Source organism: Hetaerina americana, unplaced genomic scaffold (assembly GCF_022747635.1).
Source record: "Hetaerina americana unplaced genomic scaffold, ioHetAmer1.1.p SCAF_117, whole genome shotgun sequence".
NCBI lineage: Eukaryota > Metazoa > Arthropoda > Insecta > Odonata > Calopterygidae > Hetaerina > Hetaerina americana.
The window spans coordinates 398,373-414,519 of NW_027286259.1; the positions used below are offsets into that span (position 1 = coordinate 398,373).

The 16,147-nt window shown below is 44.1% G+C and overlaps 1 protein-coding gene across 1 annotated transcript in view; it reads right to left on the minus strand.

The window, feature by feature from the left end:
* Positions 1 to 16,147, minus strand: part of LOC139685583 (protein bric-a-brac 1-like) — a 70,295-nt gene that overhangs the window by 33,565 nt on the left and 20,583 nt on the right. The window contains exon 2 of the mRNA XM_071582521.1: positions 2,543 to 2,600. Within this exon, the coding sequence (XP_071438622.1) occupies positions 2,543 to 2,600 (58 nt within the window). The remainder of the gene's footprint in view (positions 1 to 2,542; positions 2,601 to 16,147) is intronic.

The following is a 16,147-nucleotide window of genomic DNA, read 5'->3' on the forward strand; positions in this document are numbered from 1 at the left end:
ATAATGTTCATGCAAATAATCATTAAAAATGTCTAATGATTGAAAAATATTGAACAGAAAAATGCAATGACATTTATTCAACCAGTGTAATAATGACTGGTCCACCAGTAATCACTCGTATCCTAATTGAATGCCATTATTTGTTTTTTCCCTGTATACATATTCTGTAATATACTCTTTTCTAATGCAAAGCATTAAAAAACTAGACATGAGTGTAAATTTACCTCTTCTCCATTAATAAATATATAATATTCATTCATAAATATAAGATATATATATATATATATATATATATATATATATATATATATATATATATATATATATATATATATATATACACATATATATATAATTATAACATTTTAAATTTACAATATAGGGCAAATTATATTGGCCACAGCATTAACTGTGTTAAAACTACAATCCCAAGGGATATTAGCATACTTCGTAAACAAAAATCTCATTTAGGATCGGTCACAAAGTAAATACATCAACACCATCACAGCACCAAGCTAGAAAGAAGGAAATATGTGAGATTCCCATAGCGACCTTGGTATAACTGGAATTAGAAAACAATCCCAAAAAACAGTCGAATCAGGAAAAACGTACAGCAACTTAGAACATGGGAGTCCGTGACAAACGGGGAAATCAACAAAAGAATAAAATGGATGGATGTCGATAGAAGTAAAAAACGCAAGTTGGTGGTATGGAAGAGAGGGCAGAGGATCTGTTATCACCGCGGCAAGAGAGAGAGAGAAACAGAGAACGGGAGCGAGGGCGGAAACGTGAGGAAGATGAGAGATTTGGGAATTTTATTTTTACCGGTCGGCAGAGAAAATTATACAGGGAGAGAGATGTGATATTACAAGCGAGGCAGAGGGTGGGTGGTTGGGGGGAGAGTGGTATTTCCCAATTTTACCCTTCCATCCCTTTTACAGGCCGAATTGCTGGAGGGAATTGAACGGAGAGAGTGTGTTTTCGGAGGAGGGGAGGTGGAAGGAGAATAGCCGAATGGATAGAGGAGGAATAAAGGATGAGTGGTCGGCTGGTTGGGAAGGAGGGAGGTTGGTGGCAAGCGAGGGTTAGGATTTACGGAGTGTGGGGCGACGGGCGGAGGGGTGGGGGCCGGGGGGAGGTTCAGGTGAAGAGGAGGAAAGTAGGATGGACTCTGCAGAAGAGAAGTTCGAGGGAGGGGGCGAGGGAAACGCAGGGTGGGTGCGGCGAGGGGAGGGAAGGTCGGGCCAAGGGGGAAAGGAGATGGACACTAAAATTGATTGGAGGCGGTGAGGCGCCATAAACAAAGTGCCACTGTGAGTTATGACCTCTTTCTTATCGCTACCGCGTGGGACTGAGGGGAAGAGAGAGTTGAGGGGACGCGGGAGGGAAGGAGCGGGAGGGGCAAGGAATAAGGTTTGAGCGTAAAAGGCTTGGATTGCGAGAATCAGCTCCCCGGCAGGGAAAAAAATAGAAAAAATATATATCAACAACAGAGCGAGAAAAAGAAACGGCCCTTGGCGTCACGGAAACTCGCGAAATATGCGCGGTGGCCGGGACGGGACGCGAAGGAGACGAAGGGCGTTTAGGGGTGCGAGAGCCGAAGCGGAGTCGGCTGGCAGGGGCAGTAGAGGGGAGGGGGGAGATAAGAGGGAAGGGGGGGTGAGAAGTGCGGGACCTGGCTGAAAGGGGGGCGTAATGAGGGGGAGGATGATTCTGAGGGAGGAGTAGGGTAAAGAAATAATAGTTTGGGGGGTTTATGTTTCCTTGTCATTCCTTGTACTGGCGAGAGAGAGATTCTGGAGGGTAGGATGAGAACGACAAGATGGAGGAGTGGGTGCCATGGCGAACAAGTGCACGCACGCGAAAATTTTTGCGATACGACGGGGCGGGGAGAGATGGCGTTCGGATGGGGACGACGATGGAACCGGAAGGTTAGGGGGGAGGCCGGTTAGCGAGCATATACTTAGGGATGGCGCGGATGCCATGCTAAAAGCTGTAGGGAATTTCCCAGTGGGAGTGGGGGGAGGAGACTTAGTGTATTTGGATGGGAGAAGACCAGGGTATGAAGGGGTGCGAGGATTTGAGTGCGCGAGGGGCTGCGTGGGTGGCTCTCCGCCATCTCCACACCCTTCCACTCAAACCCGTGACCCCGACCTCCCCCTCCCCACTTCCCCCTCAGACAAAAATCGCCGAGCACGCGACGACTCGACATATTCGAGTACACGCACACACAGGGACACAAGCACACTAAAAATTCACGTTCACGGAAGGACGACACAAACACGAAACAAATACGGGAATATGAGGGGTTGAAAGAGTGATATATTGTTGATTTGCGAGCAGCACGTTCGCATCGACGCGAGAATCAAGTGTTCGGTGGGGGTGGGGTTTAAGGGGATGGTAAGGGTGTCAGTGAATCCTTCCCTTTGACCCCTCAATCTCCAAACACACGACAATGAGTTTTTTCTCATTACTATTACTATTTTTTCTGTTCACCCCAAAAGCGGAGGCGTTGGCGATTTGGTCCCGACCGAGAACTTACCGGTGATGGAGGATGTTGAGGCGCCGAGCCATGCGTGGGAAGTCTCCAAGAGCTTTGCCTGCAGGAGAGACAAAAGAGAAAAGAACGTCAGTCAGCGAAATATATCACACGAAATTCTACGAGCTAAGCGCGGACAATGTTTAAAATAAATCCAAGATTAATTTCGCGGAATCCGGGAACTTTCATTTCACCGAAAAAAAGACACCACGCACTCCAATGACTGGGCAAAATTACACAGAATCTTTGGCGTATTGACATGCCAATCAGGGATGAAAAAATCATGCGAGATCCGAGGTCCTCCACTGTTTTGTAACGTGAAGAGTGAATGCGAGCCACCCCTTCACAACATAAGTATCAAATCAAACATATTCCCATTAAGTTCAACAACTCCGATGCAAGACTTGAAACGGACTACGCCCGGAGGGAATTATCTGTTAATTCTATGCTTAACTTGGTCAAAATGAAAGGAGCATGCATTTTTGCTATGCAAGCAGACCATTTAAGCCTTTTCAGTGACATTTCTTTCCCACATTTTATTAATTTATCTCCGACTGATCAAGTATCACAGATTCTTCAAGCTTTGAGTTTTGAATTGCATTTTATACATGTATGACAACTGCAACAGGCTCAAAGGTTAGTCATCACTTTGGAAGGTGCACCAACTTAGCACGTTCACATTGTGTGCGAAGTATTGAAAGAGGAGGAATAAACACTGGGTGTGCCCGCATAACCTTGATGCAAATGACCAGTCACTCGAGAGTCCTGGCCATGGAATTTAACTATAAAAACCGAAATTTAAATTTATAGTAGATTGTGAGCCACACCGTTAATGTTTGTGATCTGAGATTGTGCTTTATCGTTTCATGTATACATGCTACTATTAAATAATATTACGGTTGAAGCCAACCAAACAATTTTTTATCTTGAAGAAGTTTACCGATGAAATAAAATTTGAACAGAAGAATTCACTGACGCATTTAGAGACATCTCTTGGCAAAATACAATATATCCCGTTTCCACGAGGGAATTGAGAATGTGAAAGTAGAGATCATATGAAAAGTTGGATACCAAATACAGTGATTTAAATCGCACTGAATTGGAATAAATCTTCAGAAGAAGAGTATTTGCTCGTATTTAGGAGTGCTGACGACTGCGCCAGTTGGCATTATTACATGTCAGATGTTGAGTGCATTGAGAATATGTTCTCGATGAGTGCATTGTACACACGGCACACGGAAAGCATTATGGTTGGCACGCCCGAGAAGAGTCTAGAGAGAGAAAAACTTCATCAGAGGAGGTGAGGGACATACGCACGTGATCTACGAAGCTCATACCATGGTGAAAATTTTTAAAACCTCACCCAGAAATCAAATAGTTCCGAAAGCGGTCTTTTTCTTTCCTTTGCGATCGGAGAAAATTTATATTCTATGTAATTTGAGGCAGTTTCCCTTAAACATGTTCAAAATGGCTCGCATTGGTTCCAAGTAATGACCGTCAACGAGGGGCCAAGATTTGAGGAGATTAAGGATGACGGCATGAGTTTTCAGGATCTGGAATATCAAGCAATTGTTAAAAACAGGAATTTCAGCAGCATGACACGTGCCCCGTCGAAATCGACTCGAACTCCAAAGAGTGCTTCCTTTGTTTCCCTCCCTTCATCTGGTCTCCAAAACAAGGTAACGATTGCCTACGCACGTAATATGCTCTTGTCTTACTCCACTCTTCACCTCTCTGCGCCTCCTCCCAAGCTCAAATCTCTCGTTTCGAAAAACGAAATAAAAAATTAAACACTCTTCTGGTGCCCACCCCTAAAAAAATAAGTAAGAAAAAAATCTCAAAATCTTTTACTTCAAGCTGTCTCCTCCGCGCGACTTTGTCTCCCCCGCCCAATATTTTACCCTCTTCTCATTTTTAAAATCTCCCTAACTACTCACCAACACTTCCCACTCGTTTTATTTTACCCATGAAGCTCCACCAAAAAAAAACCTGCCTTCCCCTTCCACACCGTCCCTCGACTCTCCATTTTCTTTAAAGCTACGGGACAATGCAAGCCCCCTCGAACGGAAACAATGAGAGACGCGCGCGAGGCATTATGGGAAGTCGCGAGGAGGGAAAAAAAAATGAAGAGGGCGGTGGAGCGAGAGTGTACGTGTGTGTTTTTGCGACGAGGAGAAAATGAGGTGGGAAGATACTTAATTATTTAAAAAGGGGGATTTGTTATTTTAATGACACTTTTACGCCCGCTTTGAGCCGAAAAGGAAAAAAATACAATGGTGCATAAAAGAGGGTAGGAAGTAATACAACAGTTTCCTTGTGATTTTAATAAGTTGACGTTGAGAAACAACATGCAACGCCGCAGTCGTGGGGCGGTATGATTTAGTCATATTTTAAGTTTTCATTCGGATGTGAGTTTATGCACTTTCAATGGCTGACTTCCAACCTCGGTGACAAGTTTAAATTCCCGAAAGAATTAAAACTTGACCTCAGGAAAAGTAAATTTGGGGACTTTAAAGCAGTCTATCAAATTTTAAAATTACTATATATTTCCTATCTAACCTAAGGTTCATTATTATTTCATTCATTATGAATTTTAATCAAAGCTATTGAATTATCTCGGCATGTATTCTAAGTGTGGCCAGCAGACTGTAATTTATCACGCAGGAAAACATAAATGCGCTTATACTTTGTGTTTAAATTAGTTTAATAAAATCTGATCACGGGAAATTAACTTAAAATTTCAATCGTAAAACAATTTTCATTTGTTCTCATCTTTTATGCATGGAAATTAGTGCATTGCTGTGTTTTGAAATCACCTGGTACGTTTCGTGAAAGTGTTCATTTATTACATCATGCACCGATGCCGTTACATCATGATATATTTCACATACCAAATGCCAAATGAAATACGAAATCGAAATTTTTTTGAATGAGCCAAAGTTTCGATTTCTCAAGGCAAATTAGGTAAACAAATCATTCGTATAAAGTACTACATTCATTTGACGAAAATATTTGCAATTTTCATTGAATTAAGGGGAAAAATCTCCTTTACAGCATGGCATGGGCAATGTCGTTCTAGATTGGGTAGCAGTTTTGGATTTCAAGAGAGAACTTAGATTGATAATCGATAAGAGGGTCATCTATGAAAAAATACCTCAAGCATAAGGATACAAACGCTAAAACTTCAATCACTATTATTAGATTCAGGAGTGTAATAAAAAAAGGGCGACGATGTGATATTCAATTAGCAACTTAGATGATGTCCGTTATTAGCATTAATACCAAGAATCAACCAAATGAAGTCCGAAGCATCGAGTATGAAGAGAGAAATGCAGAATAGCCAATGAAAATATTTCTCCCACGCAGAGATGGACTTGACGCTCTCACATTTGAAAGTAAAAAGTGAGACGCGCGGAATTCGGATAACAACATCGTCCATCTTTAGAGGCGAGTCAAAGAGTCAAGCACACGAAGTACTTCGTTCGGCCAATTGGAGCAGCTGTGTGGGGCCATTTGCACTGAATCAGCCTCGGGATCTCCTCGGCCTATAGTCCTTACAATAATAAACCATCAATTAACGCAATAAGAGAACTCCGGGAGAGAGAGAGGGAGAGCGATGACAGCACCAGCAGGATATTTCCGCACAACGTCATTTGTATCGCACACTTCCAAGAACAGTCATGTTTTAACTGTTGAGAAACCTGCTAGATGTAATCAATTTAATGAATGCAATGACAGACAAACTATTTCCATAACGATAGCGCAACCAGTAATTGATGGACTCTCAAGGAAAATAAATGGGTATCCATGCAATGAGAAACTGAATTTATACACACGGATTCCTCAGAAATTTACTTAGATGTGGCAGCGGCATTTTGTTTTCGATTGTTCTAACTTCTATCTCAAAATTAAAATTTTCGCTGTTTACAATTTCACCTCTTCCCAATGCCCATAACTTTATTATCATTCTATCACCGTGCCCCGGTGGATACTCAAAACGATTTAGTATTCATGATAAACGTGACTAAAAAACCTTCACTGACGCGGAATAACGAACACTGCGGACGTCTGGAATGAAAACGGGTAACTGGTTCCGAAAATAACACAACAATAGGCATGAAAGCATACTAAAATGTTTTCCGACCTAAAACTGGAATCTGCGAAACGACGCATATCCTTGTTTCCATGGTGGTAAGGAGGAAGTCGCGCGAGGATGCTTATCCGCATTCTCGACGCAAAAGTGAATATGAAATCACGGCTTGAACTGCCACGGTAATGCCAGAAAAAAAACATTCATGTATTTTCCGAAAAACATACTCAGTAGGTTACATGATGACGTTAAAGACTTCATTTCTCATATTTTCATAGAAGTTGCTACGATAGAGAACGAGTTTACTTTACGTGACACAACTTCGAATGAATAATCCTTCACAAAAAAAATCTATGAAATAAATGAAGAATAGGACATGTCGTTGTCGCTTGGAAAAATCGGCAATGTACATCCAACACGATTACTTGGGAGTCAAAACTCGACACTGAAAAAACGAAGAGCGATAAGAAGTTTATCTTCTCGCGATTATCAAGCAAGCTCATGGTGAAGTCGTGAATATAATTATACACTTCCTAGGTAAAACAATGCTAAACCGTTGAAAATCACATAATAATTTCAATGAAGCACACGTCGTGGCATAGCGTCTGAATTCGAGTTCCCATTGCATCGAGATTCATTTGCAATTAGCGCTATTCTGCTCGGGATTGGCGCCCTCTTAACCGGGCCTATTCTAACCACATCACGCATCTACGCTATCAATGAGAACTCATGATGACTCAGTGTTTTCATATTTCCCCCCTGTTAACACCTGGATTGACTGTCCCAAGCAGCGCTGCAGAAAAAAACTCATGTGAGGACAAAATATAGGATTGGCGCCGCGTCGCCGGGGAAGGAGAGTAAAAATGGGAGACGAAGAGAGCTGACGCGCCGTAGAAATCGACAAATGAAGGAAGCTGGGATATTAGTGAAGGGAAAGGGAGGCCAATTATACATAACGGCTGAGGATTTATCGATAGGACGCTTTGTAACGGGGGGATTTAGGGGAGGGGGCGCAAAGGGAGGAGGTTTTGGGACGCATAACGGGTGGGAAGGGGTAGAGGGGATTGAGGAAGGGGCAAGGGGAAGGCGACATGTCACGGGAGAGCGAAGGGGTGAAGGCAGGAGGCAACAATTCAAGGGAGGGATCGGGAGCGGCAGGAAGGGTTAAAATGTCATCGTAAGTTCCTCCGCCCTCCGGGCAGAAACATGTGAATAATAAGAGGGAGAGGGGGGATTGTGAGAAAGCGGACGCGGGACTATATATACATCTGAGAGGAATATTTCAACCTTCAACCCGCCCTACCCCCCTCCTTATATTTCCCAACCAACCCTCTCGCTCCCACCCACCCCTAGATGTGCGAGGGAAGGGAACGATGAGGGTTTGAGAACATTTTAACACCCTGGAAAGCAAATAATAAGTCCCCTCTCAGCCGTGCCCACCCCTTTCCACTCGCTGACTACACATAACACTGCCGCCCTTCCTGCCTCTTCTCCCGTGATCCTCGCACTCTCGTGGATCTCACATATAACCTCCGAATTCTTGTGGGGCGTGAGTACTGTAATGTTCATGTATGTTAGGGAGTGCGTAGTAGGAAGGCCGAGGGGATGGATTCTCAAGGGGAATGCGGGGCCAAGGGGAGGGAAGGAGGAAAAGGGGGGTGGGTATAATCCCGAGAGAAGACGGCATGTCACGTTTTAGGAGAATCAAAACTATTGGAGGAATTTAATGTTAGCAGTCATTGGAAAATGAAAGGGATGGATTGGTGTAGCAAGAGAAAATGAATTCCGAAGAAGAATATCTCCTTACGGTAATTTTAATACTCTGCCAATCGCACGCCATCTTCACTGCAAATTAAAAGCAAAAGGCAAATGAGCATGTTCTTGAGTATGCATTGAGAATGTGAGGGGTGAGCTATGCATTTTTTTGTTTCATGCAATACATGGATATTGAAACAAGAAACGGATGTGCCATGAATTGAACAAAAATTTTATGGTTAGCTATATATAAAATGGGATGACTGCATATAGTCAATTTGACGGTCATTAGCTCACGATAGCGTATACATAAAGGGTACAAAAGAAATAATCGTACACCGAACCGTTCGCTGTTTAGCACACACTCCGGTTAGCCCCGAAGTTTTTGTTTCTACGGGAATATTAGGCTTCATTTCAACCTATTATTTTGCGAAACAAATCGCATTACACAAATCAATATTCCATGCATAAGTGCACTAAAACATATGAAATGGTCACCATTGGAGGTGAAACTTCATCCGATATCAGTCAATCACGAAGTCGGGGAAACAACGCCCAGGGCTGTTTGGACTCGGATCCACCGAGTGGCGGTACACCGCCACCAGAAGGTGAAGCCAAAGCCGGGTCCTGACGGGACGGGAGGGGCAGACATTCAGGGAAGCGCCCGAGGAGTGAGTGCTGGAGAGTTGCTCGAAAACGAAAACTATCAGCGGAGGACCTCAACGACCGGCCGAAGGAGAATTAAAACTCGCGCCGAGAGTGGGGGAAGGGAAACGAAGGAAAAACGAAGGGAAATGGAGGGAGGGGCGCCGACGGGAAGGAAGAGGGAAGGGGCGAAGAAAGCGTATGGATAATGAGGGAGAAGAGGGAGGTGCGAGCGGTGGCGTGGGGGAAGGAGTCTCGCGAGGGGTGTTGGGTGAAACGGGACGGGAGGAGGGGGGTTAGGGGAGGCAAAGGAAAGGAAGCGAGGAAGGGACGGGGCGAAACGTGCACATGCACGGGAAAGCGAGGGACGGGGGGTTGGGGAGGGGGTGGCTCGGAGGGAGAATTATGTGAATGAGACGGAAAAAGTAGGAAAAGGAAGAGTCAAGGGTGAAGCATTATATGCATTTTCATTTTTTTTGCTTCCGATTGGGGACGGGGGGTGGGAGGAGGAGGAGGGTCGAGGTTGAAAAGAATAAAAAAAAGAAAGGAGATAGATGCACATGCAGGATGAGGCGTGACGTCATAGTTTAAGAATGCATGTCGCGGTGTTTGTAAGTCTTGGGTGGGGAGAGAGAGGAAAAAAAGCGTGAGAGAGGGACCGAAAGAAAACAATGATGTACACGTAGGAAGCGGGAGGAAGAGAGGGCGAGGGGTGGGAAACGGGGGGAAGGACTGGAAAAAGAAAAAGAGGAGGGAGGAGCAGCAAAATATGAGAAAGATAGAGGGGGAAAGAGAAAAAATATAAAACGAGGAAGACGATAAAACTGAATAAATAAATAAAGAATAACAAGAGACGGGCGTCGCCCGGAGTTTTTTCGAGGGCCGAGGAACGGGCAGAGGACGGGGTTGGGGCAGGGGGAGGATGCGAGAGAAGGGGTTTAGTTGAAGGGAGTTAGGGGAAGGAGATGTGGGATGGGTGGAGAGCAGAAGAGGAGGGCGAGGGAAAGGGGGTGGCGCGAGATTAAAGGGGGGATGGTGGCGGGAAAGAGGAGGGGGGGGGGTGGAGAGCGGGAAAAGGGTTATTTCGATAATCAGTGATTGACGACCGAGCTTGGACTAATAGGGGTCGAATTTTATTTCGGCCTTTTTTTCTTTTTCTTTCGGTTTTTGGCGCCTGCCCCAAGAGGCACAGAGAACCTTCTCTCTCGCCCCCCCCTCCTCACACCAGGCTCCTCTAAAGGCAGTCACAAACATTTTCGGAGGGAATTGATCACCCTAGATACGTACACCCCAGGTAAATAGGCTCGGGACTTTTTTGAATTCGGTCGTGGAGGAGAGGAACTTGGCCGCACACCAATAGTCAGCCAAAAGAAGGGGAAATGTACGCGGCCGTAGTACGTCGCCGATTGCGGTCTTCTTTTCGCAAACACGCAATAAAAGGTGACTAATGCCAGAAATCTAAAAAAGAAACTAAATTTAGTTTCGGAAATACCGCGTTTTCTGGTTCAGATGGTAAGATGGTTGACTCTGGCCAGCAAAGAAGTAGACCGTACTATTTCAGGGCGTAGTCTGTCGAAATTAGATTAGGATCCTAGGACCTGTCCTATCCAGATAATGCACCGTATTGAAGAAAAACGCATACAGTTTATCACTGATGCGATATGACAAAAAAATGAGGAACTAAGCAACATGTCCGAACTTAAGAGATTCTCACACACTCATTTTTACGACGATAACCAGCGTCACTACCATTTTGAGCAAATTTAATATCATTCCTTATATTCAGTCGTATTACGGTATAAATGACACCGTTCCACTTTTAAAAAGAGGAATTTTATCACAAATCTCGGGGTCAACCTTAATTTTCCGTAATAGCAAGCTTCAGCTGCTTAAGTACACTTAATATCTTTTGGACACATCTTAACCACCTTTCTTTCATCTCGGTTTTTATTTGTCCCTAAATACCACTACATCAGGGGTTTCCATTCTCCAACAAAATCTCTTCCCGCTTTAACGTATTCTCCGTTTTCAGCGCAGTGAAAAGAGGGAAAGGAAAAAAAAGGTTCCTCAAAGTTGCCGGCTAACATTAACTAATTATGAGCCAGTTGGAGGATGATGATTCCTTCAGAAAGCCACCGAATACAATTTAAGTGATGTTGCAAAGCAAAGTGTCTTCTTTTATTATTTGTCATAACTACATTATCAACTGTCGCTATGGTTCTCAAATCTCTTTCCAGGAAATATCGACAAATGACAGTGACTCTGAATCTGTGTATCACTGATGATAATTCGCGATCAATCATCAAGAATCCCAAGCAGCCTATATTTTTACAATAAAATTTCACGCAAATTCTTCGGAAGCTCCCTTCAAAATAGAGCCTTAATCATAAACACACTTTTTACATGAATTTCCAACATGAGTAATATGTATTAATATAGTAGAGGACCCCGATCATTCCATTACCGGCAGAAATTTCCTACTAAATTATTAATAACTATTTCGTTTACTCTTTGTAGCAAAAAATTACCACCAAACGTAAAGCATCCTTAGTTCGTCATATACAGACACTTTCAGGAGCACTCTTCCCATTGATCATCAAGTGGCCTCTCCATAGCTTGCGCTTTCTGCCATTCACGGGATTCCAAAGGGAACCTTAACTCCGGGCGAGTGGATTAAGAAACCGCTGCTGAGGGAAATGATCGACATCCGAGGCCATTTTTGCCATTCGGTGGAGAAGAATAATTAGATAAATGCCTCAATTTATAATATATAATCATGAGAGTGGTGAAACACTTCCCATCGACATTAGCTTACCGCTAATTAAGGCCTTGCGACGATACATTTGAAAGGACCGATTCAACGCCCGAAGGTGAACTTGAGGTGACCTCCACTCGACGCTCAAAGCGAAGGCCGAAGCACTGGCGGAACATTCAATCATATACGGGACTCGAACCTCGGGAAAACGACCGAGTCTGGAGACCGCGGGAACCAGTCGACATGATTAAATCTTCCGGAAAGAAGAAAAAAAAGAGAGGGGTAAAGAGTAACGCTTCCTCAACGGTCGCCAAAAACATTTCCCGAAATAAAAAAAATGGAAGGAAGGAAAAGTCGCACTTTCGCCCACTCGAGAGACCCTCTTATGCCAGACGACGGAAAACTGCATCTTGAGTGCGCTGGGAGGAGAAGGGTGGTGAAAGTCAAAGGGGGAGAGAGGATCAAGGCAGGGAGTGCCCTGGAGGGAGGCGGTATGTGTGTGTGTCTGTCTGTTGGATAGAGAGAGGGATATTGGGGAAGGGAGGAGGAAAGGAGGATTCACGCGAACGGCGCTCCTGGTGAGGCTCGGGAGGGCGCCAGGCGAGGAAGTCTGCCGCGGGTGGGGCTGGGAAGAGAAGGACATAGCGTGGGAGCCGAGCTCGGCGTAATTTTATTTTTTTTACCCCCTCCACCTACTTCTCTCCTTCAGTGGATGGGGGAAAGAGGGTGGGTGCGGAGTACAGTACATTTCACACGCAACCCACCCACGTAAAAACTCCTTTCCCTCGAAAATAAAACAAACCTCCGGAGAGGGTGAGTGAAGGTTTCGCGAGGTGACTGAGGGAGGAGAGAGAGGTGTGACCTCTCCCGGGGCCACACCCTCCCCGACCCTTTTTACATCGCCCGTCCCCCTTGCAACTCTCTTTCCCCACTCTCTGACACCTCCCGCAGGGGCCATCATTAAAAGTGAACCCCTTTTTATATGGGGAGCGCGGATTGAAAAAACAAACTAAACTGTCCCCGGGAAAAAAAGGATGATAAAAATATTAGAAAAGGGAGGAAAATAATAATAATAATAACAACACAGCATTACCCCCTCTATTCACTTTCCTCCCCCTCCCCTATTTCCCTATCTCCCAAACCCTTTTCTTCCCCGACGCGGGAAAAAATTATGAAACAAATAAATTAAAAAGAGTGGAGATGTTGCGTGATGGCTCTTTGGCCCGCTCGCGGTCTCCCGCACTCCATCTCTCGGCAATTTATTCAATTAGAGAAACTCGCTTTAGTTTTTAGGAAAGTCGGCGGCGGGTGGGTGGGTGCAGGGAGAGAGCAGGGTAGGTGGGAGGGGGGATTTTTCGGAGAAAAGGGGTGGGGTGTCGGATTAGGCCTGGGAGGATGAGATGAGGCGGCGGCCACTGGGGGGGAGCGAAAGGGTGGGGGGGTTTCGGGGTGGTTTGGTGCGGGGGACGGAGGGGGGACGAGGAAGGAGTCAAAAGGCCGTTGTGATTTATGACTCCAACTGTCCGGTGTATATCGTTCTGGAAAATCGGGCCGCGATACGAAATGGGTGTGTTCCTTTTTCTGGGTAGGCGTATCCCTAACTGAAGAGAAGAGGTGGGGAGGTTCTGTAGGGGTGGACTCTGCGAAACTATTGTTTATTACCTTTCCGGCGTAACGAAAGCGATTCCGGGGGTTCATTTGTTGCTATCGGAAGATCGCGATATTTTTCTCGGCAACGCGTTTTGATTGGTTAGGCTTACTGAGAAAGGTTGACCGGATTATTATTATTGTTTTTTTTTAATCTTTCATTTACAAAAGTTTCGAGCGAAAGAATCATGGCTACCCGAAGTAATGGGCAAATTGAATTCGTTCGAAGCTTGACGTATTCTGCGCACCAAATAACACGGGCCTGGTAAATTTCTCTTCAAACAATGAAACGTGGCAATACATTTATTCCGACAAAATCCCTCGGAGATGTAAACTGTACGCCTGCGGCGTTAGATTTATGATTATGTGCTTTGAAAACCTATGAATCGACGTTGGACTTTATGTAAACTGAGAAAATATATATTAACCAATTCAAAGAACTGTGAGAGACGCCGCGATGGTCACTTTGAAGGAGTGACCCGCAAATATGCATTGAAAATGCAGGAATTTTACAGAGTAAAACTCATTCCCCTTGGGTTGGATTCGAACCAGGATCCCTTGATTTCCAGCCAAGTGCTTCAAATCAATCAATCCACAGAGGCATCACATACACATACTTTCCGTCTTCCTCTTACGCAACATTCGTTAATCGCGAAGTTATGGTAAAAGAGGATCCAAAAATCCTCATTAGGAGCTACTATTAAAAATATGATTTCATACGGTTAGAATGACAACAAAAAACTTCATAAATTAAGAAAACATATAATGAACGCTGTTTTCAAGCATGCAACCATGTGCTATAAAATACGTTCGTATGAACTAATTAACATTCACAATTTTATTGAGAATAAAACGAACCTAAAATAATTTGTCAAAGGAAAACGGGTACATCATTGAAAGCGAATGATTGCATGACATTTCTCATAAACTGCATCACATTTCCTTATCTATTTCATCACTCCGCCACGATAGCAGCACTGGAGGAAACATTTCAGTTTTTGAGGGAAGGTTCACGGGGTGCCATGCAATCACAAATATTTAATAACGCGCAATATCGTAATAATACTGTATTTCATCAACTACCGACCAAGTTGAAGTGCTGATGTTTGGTCCCCAACCGCCGCCTGCGAACGGGATTCCGTAGAATGACAGAATTTTATTACCAATCAATGAAGAAGTGCAGTCGAAAGCTAAGACCGAAAATTACTATTTGAAAGTCACGAACACCGTTGGCACGTCCCGAGGACATCACGACAAAATAAAAAGCTGACACACATGGAGACTCATGAGCTTTATGGTGTTGAAAATAAAAACTGCCGCGGATCCAATTGGGAGATAGAAATTGATCGTAAGACGAGGAGTAAAAAAAAAGGACACGATTGGCAAAATTACATTTCTCGACTGATCCATAGACGACATGCCGGCAGTCTCAGTCGTGGGGGGGTGGGGTGGGGAGGAGGACAGACGGACGGCTGCTATGGGCAAATATAGCGGGCGGGAGCCCCGGAAGACAAAATGTAAACTCTGAAAAGTGAATTATCTCATCGAGTCCCGTGCCACGAAAAAAGAAGCGAAACAACGTATAATGAACATGAGGGGGATATAGAGACGTTCGGAAAACTACATCGACGAACACGAACGAATATTCGTAATACAAATACTGAGAACTTTTCTATTTAACGAAGAAGGAAAAACGTATTTCTGGGGTCGGACGAGTACAGAAGATGTCACATTAACAAAGGTTTTGAACATTGTATGAAATTCCGGAACAAAAGATGGACATTCCATTTGATAAATGAGGGCACCCCCTGCAACTAAAAGAAGTGACTGCACGCTGCATCGATTTGAGCATAATACCGATTGACTTTTCATTTGGGTCAAAGTTTTTCAAAAGTTTTCCTCCGTACGGGACACAACCGGCTCGCCTGAAATCCCACGGACCCCCCCCCCCGTCTGTGACTAATTGTGTTTGTTCAGAGCGAAGAAGCTGCATTACGATTGGGACGTAATTTTCCTAAAAGCATCTGCGGACTTCCTGCGAAGCTCCCGTGGACTTCCACTTGGGAGCCCCTGATGAGATAACTTGCACTTATCCAAGAATATTGCTCTCAATAATACGACTACGAGCAAAATCAACACGAGTGTCAGCACGATAATGATTTGGCTAATCGGGATTCGTGATTGCCCCCTCCAGAGTAAATACTTATCATCCGCCGAAATGGAAACGCAAGGACACCACGGCTTCGATATTTGAGTGGTATTTAATTTAAATGCTTAGAGAAACGCTCCCAAATCAGCGATAGCAAATATTAACAAAAATTACCGAGAGACACACTGAATAAGCAGACATACAGGGTATAGGTCCAACTGATATTTGATTTTGTTTGCCTTCCTACCTCAATATTTTCTATTCGACCTAACTAGATCTTTACACCGTGGTGATGAAATTGGAACTATAACAGACGATCGGTATTCTCTGAAGAAATCAATATGAAACTTTAAGGTCCCAGGAGAATCACTGTGGTTCCAAATGAAGAAGCAGAGGTGCGTGCTGGGTTGTTACGAAGAGTCCGCAAACGTTTTGGATACTGAAATTTCACCAAATTATATCCAAAACCACAGGAGAAATATAGAATTTATTACATCAACAACAGCTGGTATAGGTTCAAAATGATTTCTGATATTTTTAATTGTATCACAAATGCTCAAGTTTATA